Source organism: Elephantulus edwardii, unplaced genomic scaffold, assembly GCF_000299155.1.
Source record: "Elephantulus edwardii isolate Elephantulus edwardi_28Jun2011 unplaced genomic scaffold, EleEdw1.0 scaffold00149, whole genome shotgun sequence".
NCBI lineage: Eukaryota > Metazoa > Chordata > Mammalia > Macroscelidea > Macroscelididae > Elephantulus > Elephantulus edwardii.
Genome location: NW_006399899.1, coordinates 49,961 through 70,773, shown reverse-complemented (window position 1 = coordinate 70,773; position 20,813 = coordinate 49,961). Strand labels below are relative to the sequence as shown.

At 40.6% G+C, this 20,813-nt stretch overlaps 1 protein-coding gene across 1 annotated transcript in view; it reads left to right on the top strand.

Moving 5' to 3' along the window:
- LOC102855540 (delta-sarcoglycan-like) overlaps window positions 1–20,813 on the top strand; it is a gene marked incomplete at its 3' end in the record, with an annotated part of 449,465 nt that overhangs the window by 425,728 nt on the left and 2,924 nt on the right. Inside the window, exon 3 of the mRNA XM_006894744.1 lies at window positions 7,774–7,861. Coding sequence (XP_006894806.1) covers window positions 7,774–7,861 — 88 coding nt within the window. The remainder of the gene's footprint in view (window positions 1–7,773; window positions 7,862–20,813) is intronic.

The window sequence follows — 20,813 nt, the reverse complement described above, 5'->3', positions numbered from 1 at the left end:
GTTGTTGTTATGTGTCATTGAGTTGCCTGAGACTCACATATATTAGCTCTGAACTCTGCCCTATGCTGAGACAATCTCATCGTCTCCAACAGACCTAATCCCATTTTTTCAGTCACTGAGTCAATCCATCTCATCCTGAGTCTTCCTTTTCTGTGCTGCCCCTCCACCTTTCCAAACATATGTACTTTTCTAAGGATTTGTCCCTCCTGGCCATGTGCCCAAAGTATATGAGATAAAGCTTCAAAATCCTTGCCTCCCGGGAACATCTTGGTTTTACCAAGAACAGACTTAATTTTTTTTTCTTGGTGCTCTATGATATTTTCAAGACTCTTCTCCAGCACCACAACTCAAAAGCATTACTACTTCTTCTGTCATTCTTAGCTATTATCCAGCTATCTAATGCTTAGCAAATAATTGTGAAGACCATGGCCTGGAGCCTGGATCAAGCACACCTTAGTCACCAGAATGACATTATTGTTCTTCAGTACTCAAGAGAGGTTCCTGACAGCAGACTTTCCCAATGCAATTTGTCTTTTGATTTTCTGACTGCTGGTGCCAAGAGTATTAGTGTAGAACTAACAAACTGAAGTTGGCAGTCTCAATCTTCTCTCCATTTATTACAAAGCTGCCAATAGGGGCAGGGGTAAAAATCTTTGTTTTCTTGATGTTGAGCTTCAATCCATATTGAAGACTACAGTCCTTGACCTTCTGCAGCAAATGCCTCATGTCCTCCTCAGTTTTAGCAAGCAAAGTTGTCTTATCTGCATAATGCAGGTAGTTGATGAGTCTTCTTCCAATCCTGATGCCACATTCCTCCTCCTCATAAAGTCCAGCCTCCCAAATGATCTGTTCTGCATACAGACTGAAAAGGTACATAGAGGTAGGATGCATTCCTGATGCTCACTTTCCCCGATCCTGAACTATGCTCTGTTTCCTTGCTCTGTTCTGATGACTGCCTCCTGGTACAAATAAGAGGTTTTATCTGAGCACAATCAAGTGTTCTGGGGGTCCCATTCTTCTCAAGATTAGCCACAATTTGTTGTGATCTACACGGTCAGATGCTTTTGTATAGTTAGTCAAGCACAGATAGACTTTCCTTTAGTCTCTTTGCTTTTGGCTAAGAGGCATCTAACATTGGCTATGATGTCCCTAGTGCCATGGCCTCTTCTAAACCCAGCTTGCACATCTGGCTGATGTATTGTTCCAGTCATTGTGGCTAATCTTCAGCAGCATCTTGCTTTCATAAGATATTGGTGATATTATTTGATAATTTCCACTCTCTGTTGGGTCACCTTTTTTTTGAATGGGAATAAATGTAGATCTCTCCTAGTCAGTTGGTCAGATAGTTCTCAAGATTTCTTGGCATAACTAGTTGAGTGTGTTCAGGTTAGCATCTGTTTGCTGAAATATGTCAATTGATGTGCCTTCAATCCTAGGGCATAGTCTTTTGCTAAGTCCTTCAGAGCAACTTGAGTAGTAAAATCAACTACATTTCCAAGGAGCCTTTCTAATATAGATTTTGTTAGTTTCTTTGTTTACTACTTAATAAGTATTTGTTGATGCTTGTAGTAGGCTATTTTCAAGTGGTTTGGTGTGTGTCCCCTGTAGTTCTCATAACAACAGCCCTAAATTGCTTTTAACATCATTTGATAGAAGCTGAATTGACGCTCAAAGAGTGTAAATAGGCTTAAGGCCACATAGGAAAAAAAATCTATGGTTGTGATTGGAGTTTAAATGTATCTGATTCCAGGGCTTACACTCTGAGCCTTTACTAGAGGAAGCTAGGTCTTTTGTTATCTAAATTAGCAGTGAGTAGAAGTAATGCAATTGTGAATCACCCTGCCTCTCTTGTTTTGAAAAAGTCCAAAGTTAGCCACTCTCCACTGAGAAGACTCCCCTCAGGGTTCCAGCCCCACTGAACTTTTTCTCTCTGAAATCCAGTCACACAAAAAGAGTTGAAAGCCATTTTTGAATGCAGTCTTTGTTTTGTGTGTTGTCTTGTGGTTTTCTCAGTTTATCTAAATTCCCTTGTCAAATTGTTAGCTCCTCAGGGGGCAAGGAAAATACAGTACCATGTTGGACTTATCAAGGTGAGTAACTTCTGGGAGTCTCATCCATTCAAGATAGACTATAGTGATATGGTTTGCCATAAAATGGAAATATAAAATCTGCCTGTCATTCTGGAAATCATATATCTCTGCTGAAGTGATAACATATCATTGTTACAGTGACCCACTGTCCTCCTGGGCAAGCTGTTTTTCAGACGTAAAGGGCCTATTTTCCCCCATTCTACAGGGCCTAGGACAGTAACTGTGGAGTTTTCTGGTGGTACAAATGGTTATGTCCTCAATTACTAGCCAAAATGTCAGCAGTTCAAAACCATCCAGAGGTAAGAAGGCGACAGATCTGACTTCTAAAAAGTCATAGCCTTGAAAACTCTATTATAGACACATGGGATCTCATTGTATTTGAATGTAGTTGATGGCAAATAATCACCACCACAATAAGATTATATCTAAGGCCCTCAATTAAGAATATATAGAAGACTTAAGAGAAACTGTTCTCTGGTTCCGGACCAGAGTCCGTTTGTTCTTGGATTACACACAATTATAATCTGTTTACTCCTCAGATGAAAGGGGTTATGAAGTGACATTTGTATGATTCCGTTTATAACTTCTCCAGGTATGCAGAATATGAATTTCACAGAGTTGGTTTGTTTTTTTGTTTTGTTTTGTTTTGTTTTTTTCACAGAGTTGTTGAAGTTGTGAACCCTTGGAAGCAAATTGCCAGACCTGTCTCTTTAGATATGTCTTGAAATGTTTGAACTTCCAACTTTTCAGCTGGTTGTTGTGTACTTCACAATTTGCTCCAGCCAATGACACCATATGACATGACTGAAAATATAAAAATTGGTACCAGTGAACATTCATAGGTATCTGCTTCTTTTGAATAAGTCAGCTGAAAAAGACAGTTAATGTTGTTAGAAGAACCTTAAAAATATCTATAGTATTTTCAGGTATTAAAGAAGGATTAAAAAGTAATGGATAATATAAAGATTCAAAGAATAATAAGCTCTTAGAAGTTAAAAGAAAGATTGTAGAAAGAATTATTTTACATCAACAAAATAAATTTAGATTAAAATTCACTTAGGAAAGAGAACCAAAAGAAAAAAATTGTGAGTAACAGGAAAGAAAACCAAGCATATTTTAAATTTAGTGTTTATTGACTCCAGGAAGAGATAAAAACAGGAAAATGAATGTAGTCAGAGTATACTTCTTTCTTGGTTCAACTGATAATAATATATAAATTCTTTGTTTCGTTTTAAGGCTGAATTGTCTGTTGAGGACTTCAGCTCCAAGTGCTAATCATTGCAGATGTTTGGGAGAATGGATGGATGGCTCTGCATGTTCTTCCCTCCCAGTGTGAGGACCTTGGTTAATTCCTCCCTTAGATGTCCCCCAGGTGGCCTTACTGTGTGTCCATTGGATTGATTCATATGTTACTTATTTGACCTAGGTCCAGAGCTCAAGACTATATTATTTGAATGTGAGACAGTCAGAGACTGGTTTCTGACTGTCCTAGAGGTGCCTCTCCTGTACTTCCTCATGCTCTTTGGCCTTGGAGTTCAAAAGCAGTAACTTCTGCAAAAGTAATTAACTTTTCCAGGTTAGAAGCCATAGTCTGTGTAGAAAAGAGAGGAAGTGAAAAAGAAGATCCTGAGAAGGTAGAACTTGGACTTCTCACGAGAAACATGTGTGGTTTTCTGCTTGTTCTAATACACAGAGGACTCGGGGATAATTTTCTTGGCTCGTGTTTCCATGGGTTAGTCTCAGGTAGGGTTGTTTACAGCCTTGGGTGGATCCCGGATCATGAGGACAAGAGTACAACAGGGCAAAGCAATGTCTGTCCTGTACAATCCCCAAATGGGCGAGGATTCTGACTTTTGTGATCCTCAGAGGTTTTTATTGACTGATTTTTGGAAGTAGGTCACCAGATCTTTTTTTTTTTTCCTAGTCCACTTTTCTCTTAAAACTCTGCTAGAATAGATTCAGTATCATGGTAACACTGACAGGTGCCTGGTGGCTGTCCATGAGATACATTGATTAGAAAGTTGAACTCAGATCTCTTTCACAGAAGGCAAAAATTCTACCATGAAACATGACTACCTCCTTCAGGCCCAGTGGATGGAGTCAAAGTTATTGTTATGTGCCATCGAGTCACTTGTAACTCATAACAACCTAATGTACAACTGCTCCAAACCCTTCTCTGTCCTGAGCCAACCTTATTGTCTCTGGCATACATACCCCCATTACCCCAGTCACTGAGTTAGTCTTTCTGGTTGAGGAGTAAAAACCAAACTGATTCAGCTGTAGTGGGAGGTTCTTCATTTACTATCTAGTGAGTGCCTATTTCCCCCCTTAGGATGCTTCTATTATCAGGTATATGGGAAGGTTATAGCAACTGAGCCAGGGCTAAAAGAAGCATTTAAACTGAGACACAGTGAAGAGTCTGCTTCCCAGGATGTTCACTTATTAGAACAATTAATGCTAAACTATAATATTTTGACACGGCAATAAAAAGGAATAGTGGTTTTATTTTATCTCTGGCTGTAAATCTTCAGCAAAGCTGTTCTAAGATTTTTAGCACAACTGAATTATTGAAATAATATGAAGTGTAGGCAGATAGCAATTGAAGATACTGAAATTAGGAAGAAAATAGTGAGCTAATCATCTACATGGAGATCATTTGGAACAGAAACAGATCATGGGGACAGAAGGTTGAAAATGAAACCACCGGGTTCTTTCCACGGATAAACTGTGAGGATTAATCAATGGAAAGGAAGATTTCCCCCTCATTTTTCTCCATTCCATATTCCTCTTTTTCTCTTTGCTCCTTCTCCTCTCCCCTCGGTCCTTTGTGATTCCCCTTCCTTTCTTACTTTGCATTTTTTCCTTTCTTATCCAAACAGCTACTGAAGACTTACCCAGTGCAGTACGATGTGTGTTTTAATAATTAAATATGAAAATAAGTCATTTTAATAGGCCTACTGGCAAGAAACATCACTGCAATCCTGAAGGCAGGTGGTTCAAACCCGGCAGCTGCTCGGCAGGAAGAGAATGGGCATTCTCCTTCTGTGCACTTACCTGCCTCTGTAAACCTGCTGGAGGGTCATCTATGGATGGGTTGGTTCTGACTCAATGGTACTCAACAACAACAACAATGCTACATGCCTTTTTCTCCCCCCCCCCTTTTTTTTAAATACACTGGGCCAACTGGAAGCGTCAGGATGGATGGTGAAGAGATTGAGAGTGTTCACAGCTTTAGTTTCCTTGGCTCCACAGTCAATGCTCTTGGCACCAGCAGCCAGGAAATTAAAAGATGTATTGTTATGGGAAAGTCTGCTGTTAGGGACCTCTCCAGGGTACTGAAGAACATTTGGTGTAACTCTGGAGATTAAGGTGTGCCTGATATAGGCCATGGTCTTTGCAATCACTTGCTATGCATCGGAGAGCTAGACAATGTCTAGGAAGAATATATGGAGAATTGAAGCCTTTGAGCTGTGGTGCTGGAGAAGAGTATTGAATGTACAATGGACAACTAAGAAAACAAACAGATTCACCCTGGAGAAGGTTAAACCAGGTTGCTCCTTGGAGGCAAGGATTCTGAGGCTTTGTCTGACATACTTTGGACATGTTGCAAGGAGGGACTGGTCCTTGGAGAGGGATGTCATTTTTGGGAGGGTGGAGGGACAGCCTAGGAGTGGAAGACCCCCTATGAGGTGGATTGATTCAGTGACTGGGGTAATTGAGGTGGGTGTGTTGGAGACAGTAAGATTGGCACAGGACAGAGCAGGGTTTAGGGCTGTTGTACATAGGGCCACTATGAGTCGGAAGTGACTCCATGGCACATAACAACAAAACAACAAAAATGTTATTTAACATTTGAATAAACGTGCATATAAGGAAATTGAATCTTAGGGCAATTAAAATTTAATCAGAGTCACATATCTAGCATATGGTCGAGTTTGGATTGGAAAATAGTCTGTGTGGCCCATAGTTCTTACTACGGTATAGATCTGGCACACAGTGGGCACTCAGTTATGTCATTAATGAGGTCCTTGATAATACTGGTGTTGCTTTTGGAGAGAGAAGGCAAAGGGAACATGAAAGAACCATGTGATTTTCTCAAGGTTGCACATTTAGACAATCATAATGGAATTCATCTAGTTTCTGGCTTCTAGTTTACTTATCTCTCTCCATGCCAGGTTGCTTCAAAGCATAAATAAAAGATTGATACATTATCTTCTAGAAACATGTAGCATCCTGTCTGTGTTCCCAGCTGGGAAATGTCATTACCTAGCCTGATTTAAAGTTTTGAATAAACAGAACTGCTAAACACAACAGAGATTGTGAGGATGATGGGGGAGGGGGCAGAGTTTTGAACTGTTGTCCATGGAGTATCTTTGAGTCAGAGAAGACTCCATGGCCCCTAACAACACCAGCAACAAAAGAAAATATTTGAGGCTAATATTTATTTTCTGATGTACAGATAAACATAGAGACCAATGGCAATCTTAGATTAAATGATTTTCTTGTTTACTCACTCTTGGCATTCAAATCCAGGAGGGGAAGTCTTTCAGTATAAACATTCACAGAAACACCAAAAAAAAAAAAAGTCAAACCAGAAGTGAATCAAGCTAGAGGACATTGATTCAGGAAAACTTACTTGAAAAATGAACAATGAACACCACTGTATCCAGAGGGGCCAGTCTGACTTTGACCTTCGATCTGCTGTGCCACCCACTAAGGAGAGTGGTCATATAGAGCTACAGTTCATGCCTACCAGATTTTACTAGGAGATAATAATAATCAAATCATATGGCAGTGGAGGAAGTAGAGTGAGGCTGCCTAATACCACAGCCTCCCCCTGCCCTTCCTCCCCCAAGCAGCTAGCTACCATCATGTTGCAAGGAAGAAAGACTATACTTTGAGATAGTTAATAGAAAACAGATAATCATCTTAGTCTAACTTAGTTTGGCACAGAATTAGCCATTATTTTGGAATGAGGGCTACTAGTACTATTTCATACTTTACCCAATAATAGAAGCTTATTTGTGTGAAGTTTTCATTTTAAATTCCTGCGTGGCATTGCACTGAAATCAGAGGTTGTCCTGAAGGGGCAGAGGTCATCATCTCTCTTCTGAACAATGGGTGTAGCTCTCACCCAGGAGGATGGCTGCTTACTGAGACCTGAGTCAGTCTATTTATTTTAGCAGTTAATACTAGCTCGTAGTCTCTGGTTTCCAGATTATCAGTGTATATATGATAAAATACTGCCATGGCTGCTCTCCAGCCACTCTTTCTCTTAGGAAAGTCCCCGTAGATGCCAGGATTGATCTGGTCATTCTATGTACCAAGTCTGACTGATAGTATGTGCATTCAGTTCTAAAGGTCATCACACCCCAGTTGTCTCTGATTTGGCTATGGTAATCTCTGTGTGCATTTGTATTTTCTTTTAAAAAATCTATATTGAGTGTGTCTGTATCTGTACATGTCTGCTTGTCTTTTTTCGACAAAATACATTTTTGGAGATGTATCTTAGGTGTTACATATGTGTAGATCATTAAATACTGGGAATTTCCAACTAAAACCAGATTAGCTGTAACTTGACTACGACCAGTGTTATCTCAGAGAATTGGTATTATAAGGGTTTTGATTTGTTTGGAAATCTACTTCCATTTTCATATGTCTTTTTTTTTCCTTTTAATTGTAGGGTAATGCGCTCTACTTCAAATCTGCCAGAAATGTTACAGTGAACATTCTCAATGACCAGACTAAAGTACTAACTCAGCTGATAACAGGTAAGAACAGAGAGACCTTGCCGTAATGCCTGCTAAGCAGTGGGCCCTCAGAACATGTTGAGGGTTGAATCAAATACCATGTGAACTAAAAAAAAGAATCTGTGTTAGCGCGTTTAACTGGGTTGAGAAAAAGAATGTGACATGCATTCTACAATGCTATTAAAACATAGAATTCTATAATATATACACATTTGACTTATGCAAATAGAACAGTACTTGTTGGTGGGTAGGGCTTGGCATCTTTCTGTCAATATAAGATGGCCTCTAAACATAAGCCAGCTGCTTTACCTGGCGCTCAGCCGAGGAAGGGTCTCTGCTCTGATGCCGAAGGAAAAACTGGCTGTGGTGGATTGATTGGAGAGAAAGCAGAGTTTGCACAAAACCATATATACCATACTTTATGGGTTATAGAAGGGATTTACAGTGGTCTGAATCCCCACCCTGTTTTTGCCTTGCATGCTGGCTTTGAACCTAATGCAATTGCAATATGCAGATGTATCTCCACTCACTATATTTATATGTTTCCTTTTAATAGAGCAGTTCTGTTTCTAACAGCTGTGGAGAGCACCCACTGGGTTTAAAGCTGCATATTCCTGAAATTTAAACAAGGACTTGGTTAGTTATAATAATGATTATGATGATAAACATGAGTATCATGGTTGCAGTAATGTGTTAGGTGGTATGATCAGTTCTCACTCTGTAGTGTCTAAACAGTTAAGAGCTGTGTAATGTACCCACACCGTGGAAAGGGGTATATGTCTGAATGACATTGTTATACTTTCAGACAGAAAATGCCATTTGTTTGGCTTCAGGGCTAAGAAATAAGTGTGCAGATGGGCATTTTGAGAAGCCAGTTGCCCAAATGCCCTGAAATGTGACTGAAATATCTGGAGCCCAGCTCATAAACAAGCCAAAAGAAACAGGTGCTTTAGAGCCTGGAGGCTTTTCTGTTGGGTATGGAGGTCAGCTCCCTCCCCACCCCCCACCCAGAGTCTAGAGATTCAGGGCTGGTGGGTACCATAGACCATCATCCTCCAAAAGAGGGACTGAGGGATTGAAGGAACTATGCATTGGTGGAGCCCAGAATCCATAAACATGTTGTTTTGGTGGGGACTGGGTTGTCGGCCTTGCTTATATAACATCTGGCCCGGCAGTCACAAAGCTAAATAATTAAATAAACAGCTTCAGTAAGCAGTGATTTAAGCGGCATGTGTGAAAATTGCCTCCAGGAGGGAAATAAATCCAACCTCCAGCTCCCAGGCTCCCGCATTCAAAGGGAACTTATTTAGCCTGTTGATCATTTGCCATTTATTTGCAGTGGGAGATTTGGTTTACTTGAGAGATTTTGTTTTGATAAAGCTGAAACTGCCCAAATGACTATTACTCAGGGAAGGAGCCAGCCAGTCTCCCTCTTTCCCTGCTCTTATATTCATATGCTCTCCTCCATCCCTCGTTCCTTTTCTCTCTTCTCTAACTACCCCTTCGTATCTCTACCCCTTTTCTTTCTTACTCCCTTATCTCTCTCTCCTCTTTCCCTCACTTTGTCTGCTTTTACTTTCTCTTTTCTCTTTCCCATTCTGCTTTTTTCCTCTCCTTCCTCCTCTCCTTATTAAGTCTACCTCTGCCCACTCACTCTTTCTCTTTCTCCTCTGCCCTTGTTTCTCTCCTCATCTCTTTTCTATTCTCTTTTCACTTTTCCACTCTCTTCTCTTTTACCTTCCCCTTCCCCTCCTTCGTGTCTCTACTGCCAAAAGAACACTCATGATGTTACTGAACACAAGGGGTTCTTTCTGTAGTTAGTTGCTAATTATTGTTGTTATGTGCCGTCAAGTTGCTCATGACTCATAGAGACCCTAGGTACAACAGCCTTAAACCCTGTTCTGTCCTTTGCCAATCTCACTGTCTCTGACACACTTGCCCCCATTGTCCCAGTAACTGAATGAATCCACCTCATAGAGGATCTTCCCCTCCACCCTCCCAAGTATGATGTCCTTCTCCAAGGACTGGTCCCTCCTTGCAACATGTCCAAAGAATGTCAGAGGACCCTTCAGAATCCTTGCCTCCAAGAAGCAGCCTGGTTTAACCCTCTCCAGGATGAACCTGTTCATTTTCTTAGCAGTTCATAGTATATTGGATACTCTTTTCCAACACCACAGTTCTAAAACATCAATCCTCCTTCTATTCTCGCTAGTCATTGTACAGCTCTCTGATGCATAGCAAGTGTTTGCTAAGACCATGGCCTGTATCAGGTGCACCTTAATCTCCAGAATGACACCATTACTCTTCAGTATTTTGAAGAGGTCCCTAACAGCAGACTTTCTCATGGCAATACACCTTTTAATTTCCTGGCTGCTGGTGCCAAGAGTGTTGACTGTGGAGCCAAGCAAACTAAAGCTGTCAACAATCTCAGTTGCTTTACTATCTATAATAATGCTGCCAATTGACCCAGTAGCAAGTTCAAGCTAAAGTTAAGGACAATAAAATCAAATCCACGGGGATCAAAATATGACCTTGTGTAACCGCCGGCTGAAACCGACCTGCGGGTTCATACGTGTTCTAGAGTGGAACCTGTGCGGATTAAAAGAGGAGCAGAGATACGAGAGATTGGGGCAAGACAAAGATTCCTGATCAAGCCCAAATTTATCTAATGAATTCTGCTCTAAATAGGCAGCGGAGTAGGCCGGGCTGCCAGGGAACCCAGCCCTAAGTTATCAGTTTACAAAAGAGAGGGAGGGGCATGCCCCAAGGTGTTGATTTGGTGCTGATTTAAGAGGTAGGCATAGTCCCAGAGATGGACAGGGGTGGCAGCTGCATGTCAAAAAGTGTTATCAGTGGCAGAGTTAAGATCTACTCAGGATGGCTTCCTACAACCTTGAGTCTATCCCACCTGAATTTCAGAACCATCTCAAGAACAGATTTGAGGCCTTAAACACCAATGAGCAAAGACCAGATGAGTTGTGGGAGAATAACAAGAGTATCATCCAGGAAGAGTACAGAAGGTCATTACAAAGACAGAAGAGGAAAAAAAGACCAGGATGGATGTTAGAAGAGACTCTAAAGATTGCATTGGAGTGCCAAGAAGCCAAAGCAGAAGGAAGAATTCAAGAGAGTCAAAGAGCTGAACAGAAGATTTCAAAAGGCAGCACAGGAAGACAAAGTAAAATATTACAATGAAATATGCAAGGAACTGGAGTCAGAAAATCAAAGAGACTGAACTCGCTCAACATCTCTTAAGCTCAAGGAACTGAAGAACAAATTCAAACCTCAAGTTGCTATAATTAAGGATGCTTTAGGCAGAATATTAAATGATCCACTGTACCGAAAGGAATTGGCAGACACAGAAGAATTTCGGGAAACAACATATGAGCAAGAGCCTATGGTGATGAAGGAAGAAGTTCAGGTTGCTTTGAAGGAATTAGCAAAAAATAAGGCCCCAGGAGTATATGGTATACCAATTGACATATTTCATTTAACAGATGCTGCCCTAGATGTGCTGATCAAGTTGTGCCAAGAAATCTGGAGAATAACCACTTGGCCAACTGACTGGAAGAGATCTATCTATATTTGTTCCCATTCAAAAGAAGGGTAACCAACAGAATGTGGAAACTATAGAACAGTATCATTGATATCACATTCAAATAAGATTGTGCTGAAGATTATCCAAAAGCAACTGGACCAGCACATCAACAGAAAACTGCCAGCCAGGCTGGGTTTGGAAGGGGTCGTTGTACTAGGGATACTGTAGCTAATGTTAGATGGATTTTAGCTGAAAGCAAGGAGAACCAGAAGAATGTCTATCTTTGTTTCATTGATTATGCAAAGGCATTTGACTTTGTGGATCATAACAAACTGTGGCTGACTCTGAGAAGAATTGGAATCCTAGAACACTTGATTATGCTAGTGAGAAACCTATACTTGGACCAAGAGGCAGTCGTCAGAACAGAGCAAGGAAACACTTCGTGGTTCAAAATTGGGAAGGGTGTACGCCAGGGATATGTCATATCTCCATACCTTTTCAACCTATATGCAGAGCAGATTATTCGGGAAGGTGGACTGTGTGAGGAGAAGTGTGGCATCAGGACTAGTGGAAGATTCATCAACAATCTGTATTAGCAGATGACACAACCCTGCTTGCTGAAACTGAGGAGGACCTGAAGCACTTGCTGTAGAGGGTCGACTGCAGCCTTCAATATGGATTGAGACTCAATATCAAGAAGACAAAGATTCAGTTGCCAATAAGACAGGCAGATTGCAATATCCATAAGCACTTTATTACATATCTGGGAGAAAGCAGTGAGATCCTTCTCAGAGACTGCCTCCCTGTCTGGGAATGGTCATTAGGATTTCATACCAGGTTTAGACACCAACTCACCCAACAGTGCACCTTTGTTCATAAATCAATCAACTTCGACATCTGAAAACAAAAATAAAACCTAAAAAAAAACCACAAAACAATTCACTCACAGGTTCCAGTAAACAGGCAACCTACAGAATAGTTAACACATGACTGAGAAAAATAGGCCCTGAAAAGATAAAGGCCAACTCTGGAAAGCTGTACCTCTCCTCCTGGCAAACAGGCAGATTAAGCTACAATTCAAGTATGAGTGGAGAAAACCGTTTCAGAGAGGTAAATGGTGATCTAGGAGGGATGCATTTCCTCTGCTAGTAAACAAACAGTTTAAATTACTTTACATGACTAAAGAAAGGAAACAAAAAATTCTAAGCAAAATAAACTGTTTTGCAGACTGGAAAAAACCCTGATGTCAGTTTCTAAACTGTAGTTTTATAACTGATATATAGTTAGAGAATTCTGAATTTATTAATACCACCCTATAAATGAGCTGTGGGAGACAAGTATCCTTAGGTAAGGCAGGCTCCAGACAGCACCCAAGCAATAAAGATAAAATGCTATTCTAATGGTAGACTCTTTCAACATTGATTTCTAGAGAATGTGATAAAGCAGATTAAGCCCACTGTTGTCTTGTTGGTTCCAACTCGTTAGGACTCTCCATTGGGGTATGGAGGCAATAAATTTTTTTTGTAAGGAGACCACATATTTTTTCCAGTGGAACATCTGGTAAATTCAAACTGCCTTTTTTTTTGTCAGTGATGTATCATGTTATGCATTCTGCCACCACAGTTCTTTGAGAGAGGGTTGTGGTAAATATAGTAAAAATATTGATAACATGCAAACAGGCATGCACAAGTACATGTGTACCACCCTCTGCCCCCAAATTTTTCTTAGGATATTCCTTTTACATCCACATTTAGGCGCAGAGTGGAATGCACAATACCATTCCAGAAGGCAGTAGTAGCTTCTAATGCCTCTGAAACTTGATAGCATACTTAGTTGAGAGCAAATTGTTGTTGTCTTCTAACCAATGTGAACTACTAAAGCAATCTGAGAATTCAAGAATTCTCCTGTTTACCTAATGAATGTCTCAAAAACCCACTACAAATTCGTATGTTAATAGCTTGGGTAATGTTTTTTCCACAATTAAACGGTGCTTTTAATGATAGTTAAGTTCCCAGGATAGACTACAAATGGAAGTTTTACCCATGATTCTGATTGTTTACTATCAGATCCACAGTGGATCTGATGAGGAAATGCTCTGATCCACCAGAGGAAATGTGTAGGGGAGCTTACAGCAGCAGCACGCAGCAGTGGGGAAGGGTCCTGTGTCAGGCCAGCTGAGGAAAGGAGTTCAGATTGAGACGTTCAGCTGGGTCCAGTAACCAGCTCTGGGGCTGGGCCAAGTTGGAGACTGCTGATTCATCCCAATAGACTTCATTTCTCTACATTTGCCACACACATTCTCTTCTCTGTTTAAGATATTAATTAAGAGGGAACTTCACACATAGACTACCAAGCATAGAGGGGGATTAATTGAAGATTACTTTCAAGTTACAAATAATGATTTTTCTCCTCCCGGAGGGGAACAGTCAGTTCACCAAGAGACCTCCCAGACTGTGTCCAACGCCATTTGCCTTTCCCTCTAGGATCATGTTTTAAGATTTGGGCCACATCCAGGGAAGTTTGGCAGTCCCAGGAGAAACCAACAAAAGAGCAAGCTGGCTACACCATTGTGCCCGCAATAGTTGCTCTGTGGGATTTTTGCTAAATCTACCAATTACTGAGCTTTCTCCAACCAAATAGTGCTGGCTCTTGGTAAATTTCATTGTATGTTCAGAAAAGCATTCAAAAGTAAAATGACTTCATTGTGCTTTGTCTTGTCTCAGTGGTAAAATATGTGCTGTGTGTTCTCTGATGTGATTCACAGCCTTGTTCATGAGTTCAGAGTAACGTCAGCTTATATACATTAAGATGTCCTTGACTTCTCAGAGACTAAGTCTGATTATAATGCCTTCGTCCATAAAGGCAAAGTTTCAGGATTTGTGTCCCTTACTCATACTTAGCTCTGCCACATGACGGGATCCAGTGTGAGAAAACTGCTCATTGACACCCCTCCATTATTTCTCTATCTACAACTTGTCTTTAAAAAAGTTAACTATCAATTAATCATGGGTGAGATGAAATTGAAGTTGTGGATAATTAAAACAAGTAGACAAGAAACAAAATACATCTTCAAGTCTATCTCCCCTAAATTTAAAAATCATCTTTGAAATTATTTGAGACGTTTAGCATTAACCACCGAAAACCATGTGACTTAAATCAAAGATAACTTCTATGAATATTAATGAATATGAATGTTATCCACTTCGATGGATAACACTGAGCAGAATGGGAATTGCAAAAAAATTAATTACACTTATAATCTATACCTAGACCAAATAGTTGTAACCTGAACAGAACAAGGGGACACTTCACAATTTGGTATTAGGAAGGGTGTTCATCAGGGATATATCCTTTCTCCATACCTATTAAATTTCTATGCTGAGCAAATCATTTGAGAAGCTGGATTTTATAAAGAAGAATGTGGATTGGAGGAAGACTCCTCAACTACTTGCATTATGCAGATGACACAACCTTACTTGATGAAAGTGAGGAGGAATTGAAACATTTGCTGCAGAAGATAAAAAATACCTACAGCTTTCAAAATTAATTGTATCCCCTCATCACTGGACCTATAAGCAATATTATGATGGATGAACAAGAGATTGAAATTGTCGGTAATTTTATCTTACCTGGATTCAAGGTCAACACTATATACCAACACTAAATACCAGCATGTAGGAGATCAGGAAATGTCATTGGACAAGTCCTTTGCCATGAACTTTTTCAAATTATTAAGGATCAGTGATATTAATTTGGAGATTATGATGTGCCTGTCCAGGCCTTGGTCTTTTTAATAATTTGCTATACCTCTGTGTATTGTCAAGTAGTAACCAACTCATAGCTGACCATCCAGCAGGTTTTCAGAGGCAAAAATCACACAGGCACAGGAAGAGATTGTCTATTCTTCTCCCTTAGAACAGATGGTAGATTTGAGCTGCATGCTTTTTGGGATTAGTATGCAGCTTCTTACCACTAGGACACCAGAGCTTTCTATGCATGTGAGAGCTTGACCGTGAATAAGGATTACAAAAGAGGAATTGATGTCTTTCATTTGTGGTGGTCCAGAAGAGTTCTGAATAACCTATGGACTACCGAAAGAACAAACAGATGTGTCTTGGGAAAAGGACAGCTAAAGTGTTCCTTAGAGACAAGGTTGGAAAAATTTTGTCTCATATAGGACTATTTGCCTATGACTCGTGGTGACCCTATGCACAGTAGCTCTGATCCCTGTCCTATCTTGAGCCAGTAATACTGTCTCAAACACACCTACTCCCATACCCCAGTTACTGTGTCAATCCATCTCCTTAAGGATCTTCCTCTCTTGTACTATACCTTCACCCACTAAAGCATGATATTCTTCTCCAATGACTGGTATTTCTTTAGCTTTTCTTTGGAGAGGGACATCATGTTTGAGAAGGGTCAGCAAAAGTTAGGAAGACCTTCAACAAGATGGATTGATACAGTGATTGCATTAGGGGGCTCAAGTGTGTCAAAGATGATGACGATGGCACAGGATTCAGATCTGGTGGTCATAGGGTCACTATGAGTTGTATTTGACTCAACAGCATCTAACAACAATTTCAAGTAAGACAACATTTATTACAAGTTTCCTTGGTATTTAGAGACATATAATGAAGGACACTCTGTATTGCCAAGTGAGAACTAACTCATAGGTGATCATGCTGTAGGGTTTTAGAGGCTGTAAATTGCATAGTTAGGAGACTGGTCATTTTTTCTCCCAGAGAGCTGGTGGAGGATTTGAACCAAGTTCCTCTGAGTCTCCAGCAGTCAGGAAATTAGGAGACACATTGCATTGGAAAAGTCTACAGTTACAGACCTCTTCAAATTATTGAGGAGTAATGATGTCAGTTTGAAGACTAAGGTGCATCTGACTCAGTTGATGATCTTTCCTATCACTTGCTATGCATCTGAGAGCTGGGACATGAATAAGATTAACAGAAAAAGAATTGACCCCTTTGAGCTCTGGTGTTGGGGAAGAGCACTGAACATCCCATGGATTGCCAGAAGAACAAACAAATATACCTTGGAGAAGATGCAGCCAGACTACTCTTTGGAGACAAAGATGTTGAGGCCTTACCTCACATGCTTTGAGCATGTTGCTAAGAGAGGCTGTTCCTTGGAGAGGCTCTGATGATTGGAAAGGCAGAGGGTCAGCAAAGGAAAGAAAGACCCTCAACCAGGCGGATTGACATGGTGAATGCTGCAATGGGCTCTATTGTGTCAGGAAGTAGAAGTCATAGGAGAAGTTATGGTCCACAGCTGTTATTTGTAGAGGTGCTCTGAATCATGCTCGCCTCGACAACACCTAACAAAATAGCAACAACTCCCGAATTGACAGAACAACTCCTTACCACTTAACCACCAGAACTTTCTAATTAAGGGCATACATTATTTCTTTTTTCCTGTTTGTTCTTCCATGTATTTTCTTACTCTTATCCTGTACTATCACATATCCTACTTGTTCCAACTATGTAGGTCCCATCTTCATTCATCATCCTAGAGAAATAAATATATTTCTCGTCTCACACTCCTGTGAGCTGCATTGCAAACCCATTTATGCTATTACCTCATGCAGGAACTCTGGCAGAGCCTGTAGCCTTGCTGTCAGTGGTTTTCTTCATCTATATCATCAAAGTACACAGCCAAAATCCTAAGTCTAGGTACTTTCCTGCTTGAAAAGTCTGTGGATCTCCGTTCTTTCTGCTCCTACTCAATAAAAAGTCTTCTCAGTATCCTTTCTTTATAGCTGAGAATAACTGAACTTAACTCATTGGTATTGAGTTTGAACCAGCTCATAGTTGACTGTACAGTGTATTTTTGGGATGCTGTAACCTGAAGCACTTGCTGCAGAAGGTCAAGGACTGTAGTCTTCAATATGGATTGAAGCTCAATCAACATCAAGAAAACAAAGATTCTCACCACTGGGCCAATTGGTAGTATTATGGTAGACGGTGAAGAGATTGAGAATGTTATCAGCTTCAGTTTGCTCGACTCCACAATCAATACTCTTGGTACCAGCAGCCAGGAAATCAAAAGACAAATTGCACTGGGAAAATCTCCTGTCAGAGACTTCTTCAGAGTATTGAAGAGCAGTGATGTCAGTCTGGAGACTAAGGTGTGCCTGATCCAGGCCATGATCTTCAAAATTACGTGCTATGCATCAGAAAGCTGGACAATGACTAGAGATAATAGGAGAATTGATGCCTTTGAGCTGTGTTGCTGGAAAAGAGTATTGGATATGCCATGGACTGCTGAAAGAACGAACAGGTTCATCCAGGAGAGTGTGAAACAAGACTTCTTAGATAGAGGCAAGGATTCTGAAGCTCCATCTGACTTACTTTGGGAATGTTGCAAGGAGGGACGAGTCCTTGAAGAGGGACACTATGCTTGGAAGGGTGGAAGGACAGCACAAGAGAGGAAGACCCTAGATGAGATTGATTAACTTAGTGACTGCTATAATGGAGGTATGTGTGTCAGAGACAGTAAGTTTGGCTCAGAATATATTAGAGTTCAGGGCTGTTGTGCATAGGGTCACTATGAGTCACAGGCAACTTGACAGCACATAACAATAACAAAACATAACTTACATAGGAAGAGGCTACTGGTCTTTCTCCTGTAGAGCTTCTGGTGAATTTGAACTACCAGGGAGACGCTGCCTTTGGGTTAGTAATGCAACTCCCTATGGACTATGCCACCAGAGCTCCCTGTTATCTGATACTTGTGTGCCATCAAGTCAGAATTGGTCCAAACCTGTTGTGCCATCAAATTAGAACCAACCCATAGCTGACTTTCCAGTTAGATTTTCAGAAGCTGTAAATTGCGTAAGAGGAGATTGCCCATCTTTTTCTCACAGAGCAGCTGCTGGATTCCAACTGTGTTCCTTTGGGATTGCAACACATCTTTTTATCACTAAGCCACCAAAGCTCCCTAGGTTTCCACGCCTGTAATAGTTTTTGAGAATAGATGTCTAAGAATTTTATCCCATGGAGCTATCTTTGAGTCAATTACAAACCAAAACACCCTATAAGACATAGAATAAATGTCCCATGGCTTCTCTAAGGCTATGATATTTATAAGAGCAGACTATCACATTATTTCTCCTATGGAGTGGCTGGTGGGTTTGAACTACTAATATTTGGGTTCCTGTTTGATTAACTGCCTCAGAAGACCTGCTGGAAGATCAGCTATGGGTGAGTTCCTACTTGTTGGTACACAACAACAACAGCAGCCATTCTCTTAACGAAGAAACCATCAGGATTTTGTAACAAGAGATGACTTGCCATTGATTCTTTCCCATGGATATAATCATTGCAAGAGAGGAAAAAAATAGTGATGATAATGATGAGAAGAACAGCCGCTTATGTTTCATCGGATTTTTTAGTCTACAAAGCATTCCTTTTATAAATGCAATGTCTTTTGCTCCTTTTAGCCTTTCTGTGAGGTAGAATAAGCAGTGATCATCCAATTTCACAGGTGCAGAAACTGAAGTTCAGAAAGATCAAATTATTTGCAAAAGGTCATATTTAGAAGAAAATGAGAGAGAGTTGGCATACAATTCATGTCTTCTGATTCCTAGTCCAATAGCCTTGACAAACAGAAACGTAGACTCAGGTATACAGGAGCAAGTCTGGCACTATCAGCTAATCCTTTGTGTTCTTCTATTAAACATCAACAATGTCACAGAACATCAACATCAAACAAAGACACTCTGTGACCATGATAGATAAAGGGAAAAAAGTCAATTCAGTTCACGTCTGAACATGGAAAGCCATAAACATTTTTTTAAACCACAAAAGTGACCGAATATCCCCTTACCCTGTCTTATATGAGTGACTACTATTTTCTACCCATTGCTGCTTTACTATTTTTCTGGGCATTCCTATTTCCTGTTAAGATTTATTAAGATGTTCAGTCATAAAATTACCCATACTTTCTGATAGCATTTACCCTAGTACACAATCCTGCTTCCTTAACTCACTCCTAACTCACTGCAGTCTAGTCAGAACTTGCCCGTAGGTGACCTTCCAGAAGGTTTTTGGAGGCAGTAACTCACACTGGAGGAGACTGCTGATCTTCCTCCTGCAGATTGGTAAATTTGAACCCCCAGAGAGGCCCTGTGTCTTGCTTAACAGAGTAATTCTCTATGGACTCTACCATCAGAGAACCTCCTGCTTCCTTAAACCCTCCCCCAAATCACCTTACACCTGCCTAATTCCTATCGTTAAGTCCTTCCAACATCTTTAACTGAATTGTCCCTTGACTCCCCGTGGCATGCACAATCAGTTATAAACCCAGCTTGTTCAACAAGTGTGCTTCCAGTGATGTTAGCTGGAGGATCTTGAGAAGCCTTTTCTTGTTAGTTATTAGTCATTGCCACTTATTATTAGGAATTTAGGGAACACAGGCGGCCTAAAGGTAAGAGGTGGCACTGAAATCCCAAAGGCACAAATCCATTGGCTGCTTTGAGGGAGAATGATGGACCAGTCTCCTTCCATGCGATTAACTGCCTCTGAAAACTCGCTGGAGGGTCAGCTATGAGTTGGTTCCAGCTCTCTGGTGCACGCTTGCACGCGCGCACACACAATACCAACCACCCAAAACCAACAACGAAAACCCCAACACAATGATGGCATAGTCGATAAGGAGCTGTGGTGCTAAGTCAAAGCTTGTGCTTCTCTAGGTTCAAATCCACCAGTGACTCCTCAGGAGAAAAACAGACACTATCTTCCTGTGCTCTTTCTAGCTTCAGATGCGAGTCAGAACCAACTGGATGGAAATAAGTTTGAGGGATTTTATTGTTATTATTGTCTGGTTTGGGGTTCTCTTTGTGTGTGTTTTTGTGGTTTTGTTTGTTTGTGGTGTGTTTTGCTTTCCTTATTATTACTATATGACAGAAATCTTGAAACAATACCTAAAAGCAAACAAAGATACTACATTAAAATTTCTGGGGAATTTTTGAAAAATATAAGATTTCTGGATCCTATACTCAGAAATGTTTCTGTGGGGTTTTCTAGACCAATGTTAATTTCCTTTTAATCTAGGATAGATTTAAGATCATGTGAATAGCCTTGATTGTTCTGCTGCCTCAAAGGAGCTGCAGTGCTAGAGTGTGTAGACCTAAGCCAAAGGCCATGACCTTCTGACAGTTCAAATCCAGCGGTTGCTCCTCAGGAGAAAGACAGGCAGTGTTTTCTCACTGCCATTTCTTAGGGAAGCTAACAGAGGATCACAGTGAGTCATAGCCAACTGAATGACAGTGAGTTCGCATTTCAATTTTAAACCAGGCCAGCTTTGGGGCCAGCAGTTAGCTTATATTATTGTTATTATTATTATTACTATTACTACTACTATTAAAAGTGTATCGCGATGGGAAAGTCTGCTGTTAGGGACCTCTCTAAAGTACTCAGGAGCAAC